The sequence below is a fragment of the Vigna angularis genome, chromosome 2 (assembly GCF_016808095.1).
Source record: "Vigna angularis cultivar LongXiaoDou No.4 chromosome 2, ASM1680809v1, whole genome shotgun sequence".
Lineage (NCBI taxonomy): Eukaryota > Viridiplantae > Streptophyta > Magnoliopsida > Fabales > Fabaceae > Vigna > Vigna angularis.
The window spans coordinates 52,202,499-52,206,394 of NC_068971.1; the positions used below are offsets into that span (position 1 = coordinate 52,202,499).

At 31.0% G+C, this 3,896-nt stretch overlaps 1 protein-coding gene across 1 annotated transcript; it reads left to right on the forward strand.

Moving 5' to 3' along the window:
• Positions 1–800: 800 nt before the first annotated feature.
• On the forward strand, positions 801–3,006 carry LOC108318997 (uncharacterized). Its single transcript, XM_017549993.2, has 2 exons — positions 801–1,063; positions 2,629–3,006. Exons 1-2 carry the CDS (start codon positions 912–914, stop codon positions 2,705–2,707), a joined length of 231 nt encoding a protein of 76 aa, XP_017405482.1. The 5' UTR covers positions 801–911; the 3' UTR covers positions 2,708–3,006.
• The last annotated feature ends 890 nt before the right edge of the window (positions 3,007–3,896 follow it).

Sequence of the window (3,896 nt, forward strand, 5' to 3'; positions counted from 1 at the left end):
AATCTTGAACTGAAATTAAAAATCATAAATTATTGTGTAAAATTATGGACGGCAGAAAGAATTGTGCGGTGAATACCTTTTTATAGCCTTTTTTAGAGCCGCGTCTTACTACAATATTTTCAAATTGAGAAATATTTTAGAAAATATTATTGGTAAATAAGTTAATCAATAAAAAATTGTTTTTGAAATATTTTTCATTTTTCTGTAAAATAATATAAGAGTTTTAAAATGTCTGATTTTTATTAAGATAAACTTTAAAATGAAAGAACGGAGAAAATAACAGATTATAATTGAGAAAAAAAAATGAAACTATATAGAATAACTTTCCATCTTACTTTCTTTACGTTATTGTCCGTATTTGTCTCATTAGAATCTTTTAAGGACATGTTTTTTTCAATATCTTTTTCAATAATCAATTTAAAACGACCTTTAAATTTAAGGATAAATTTAAATATAACTTTTTTACTTAAAAACACTATTAAATGATGTAACGTAAATTACTCTAATACATACTTAATTGGATTGTTTCGATATTTTTATAAATAATTATAATAAACTAGTAAATTTCAAAAAATATAGTATGGTATAAATTTTTTCTCTATCATTTAATTAAAAATCATCACAAATTTTCTAAACAATCATGCGTAATAAGTTTGCATATTTTTGTAGTAATTGTCTTAAAAACCATATCAACAAATATTTTTAACAATGAATAAAAGTTAAACTATTTTTTTATCTTATTGTAAAATTAAGATAGAAACTAAATTACCAAAACATGCAATTTTGAATCAAATGGTTCAAAGAGAAGGAACAATAACCTTTGTCTAGATGGTTATAACCTACGAAGCATAAAAGCCGCCGGAATTCTCCAAAGAAAAAGAAAGCCCTTGTTTTGAGTGTAAAGCGAAGGCATGGGGTTGACGAATTTCGTGCTGACCGTGGCGGGTGTAAGCGCCGTTGTGCTTCTCCTCAGGAGTGACGTCAAGCAATCTGCCTCCATCTTCCGCCGCAACGTCAAGCACATTCGTAACTGGCTTGAAGAAGAATCTGCCGCCTCTTCCAAGTCACTACTTTTACTCTCTTTCTTCTTATTTTTAATTAAAGTTTGAGTTTTTTTCGGGTACTCGTAAAAGAGAGACTGAATTGGAATTTGGGTTTTGGAGGAGTGAAATTTTATCTGAGATTGAACATTGTAAATCGTTGAGTAAAACATTTTAGGGGTTTTTTTTTTAAGCAAACATATTGATTAGTATGGATGTGTGTTATGTGTTTTCTTCCTTAATTGATGGCTAAGAGAACCCCTGAGAATTGATAGGAGAAATGAAACTGATATTTGATTTCAATTCTAGAAACATGCTGACATAGAGAGCTCTATGGGATGTAATCCTTCAGATGGGCTGGTGTGGTACTAATCGTTTTGGGCCTTGCATTAGTCAAATGGGCTGTGGTCTGATTTCTAACAATAAGCTTTGGGGTTAGTGTGTTAGCAAGGAGAGACCATGGAACTGATGGCAACTGGGAACATTCATTTGTGCTTTGCAATGATGCTGCTGCTGATTTTAGATGCTGAACTAACACGGGATGGTGTCTAGTAAAAGGGACTAAGAAATTATTAGTTACTATTTTGGTATGCACAGTGTGAATAAGTATGGCTGAGATTGAAATACCAAAAGATAACCGTTCTCTTAAGCAATAACTCCTTTAAAAACCCCATTAGCAGGAATAGACAAAATGAGAAAAATGAGCATGGTACATGTCTGTATATATTATTTGAAATTGTAGGATAAGTATTAATAGATCCCAAAATACCATACCTTAAGTATTTACAACAATAAGAATACTAATAATGTACTTGCTATAGTATGATGTTTAAATATTAAAGAAAGAACCTGTATGGAATGATTCCCGAAGCATATGTTTGCTTTAATGAGTCGTTGATTTGTGGGTAAGATGATAAAAAAAATATGTGGAAGCGTAGATTGCCATGTTTGATCATTTCAATGATTATGATATGTCAAGATTTGTTTGATGAGTAATGGGATGAAAATAAGGGTTGAGTCATGCATTGCAAGGATTGCAGACACATGATTATTTATGCGCATTTTGATCAAGTAGTCCTATTATTTAGGATAATGGTCACTACCTGTAATGTAACTAGTGACTGATTCTGTGTGCGCAAAGCTATCCTTGACCAATATCACTGGGTTGGAGAATGTTCTTCGATCATATTCTGCCTCAGACAGATAACAAATCCTTCATGAAGCGGATATGATCAGTTGACTGATCAATGGATTATTTGAAATTGGCTAGTGAGCTCATAGGACGTCATATCTATTGACCTCTTAAACTGTTGAAATGTGCTGATTATTTAAAAATGAAAATCGAATTCTACAATGACTAAGATGTTTGTGCTGATTGAAATTTATTGCCACTTGGATTATCGAAATGTGTCCATGAAATCTGTTTTGCCAGATTTGAATATTTGAAATTATTCTCTCCTTTTTGAGGTTAGAGAATTCACAGAAAACCCCCTACGCTCTTTGCGTAATAAAATAATGCGTAATCTTGTTGTACTAGTAAGAGTGTCTCAATGCTTATGTTGTAACATAATTTGTGTCATCTTTATAGGTCAATGGAGAAGTGCACTCCCAAAGAACTTGATTCAAAGGTTCCTCCTAAAGACATTCATAAGGAGGACAAACATTAATGTTTATGCAGGTGATGCGGATGTTACTGCAGTAATTGTGTTTTTGTGTTTCTTACTGTCTTTTAATGGATACATGTTTTTGAGTCTTTACTACATATTACTCTTGTATAGTTGGAAATAATATGGCATGATAATTTTGCTTATTCCTCATTCCAATTGGCTGTAAGTTCTTCGAATTTAAGATGTTGACTTTGGATTGCAAGTCATTTTACCACACTGTAAGGTGATCTGTATTTTAACCGAAACTTAGAGATAGTTTTAGGGGAAAAATAACTCAGACATAAATCTAAATTTACTCTTATTTCCCTCTCTTTTTCTTTTCCTATGTTGGCGTCTATAGTAATATGGTTCAACTCCGGACCTGTTCAAACCAATCAAGAACAAATGTTGAGTTTGTTTGGATGTGATTTAGATTTGGTCTGATCTGAAATTACTTGACCATTGAGGTTGGGTCAGTTTTCAGCATGTCTCAATCCAGTTGAACATTCATATCCAAGTTCTAATCCTGTTCAGGTTATGGGGACTAATAGGGGCATATTTAAAGAGGGGTTAGGATCCATTTACACCAGTTCTAGGGTCTCTGGAGAAACACTTATGAAATTGTAATATTGCAAATTTAAATTATATAACTGTAGAACTTACCTTATTAGTTGGTCGATTTTTAAAATTGAATTAGGTATAAAATTTATTTTTTAATATAATATCAGAACTATTTAAAATATATTTGAAATTTATTGTTTGTTGAATTTATTATGTCTTGCTATTGAATCTTGAATCATCCATTATGTCTAATATCATACTAAAAAATGTTTATGTATAATAAATCAATTGTAGTTTATGACAGTTTATTTTATTCTTTTTATATATTTTTTTTTCTGAGTTGCTTAATAAATCTATCCAAATGTGCCTAAGTTTAAAGACAAACACTAAATCTCAACTTTTAATTTTATGAAATTTGTAGCTTGGAGTTATTCACTTTGGTGTTTCCGTGTAATCTAAATACACCAAACATACAAATAGCTCACTTAAGTGAAATAACATGAATCGCGCTGTATAAATGATAAATATAGGTAAAGATTAGCATAAAATGTCATACGAAATTAAAAGGAAAGGAAGAACTAAGTAAAAGGAAAGAAAGGATAAAATGTTGAAGAGATACATTCTAAAGAGTTTATTTCATTTTTTGTCA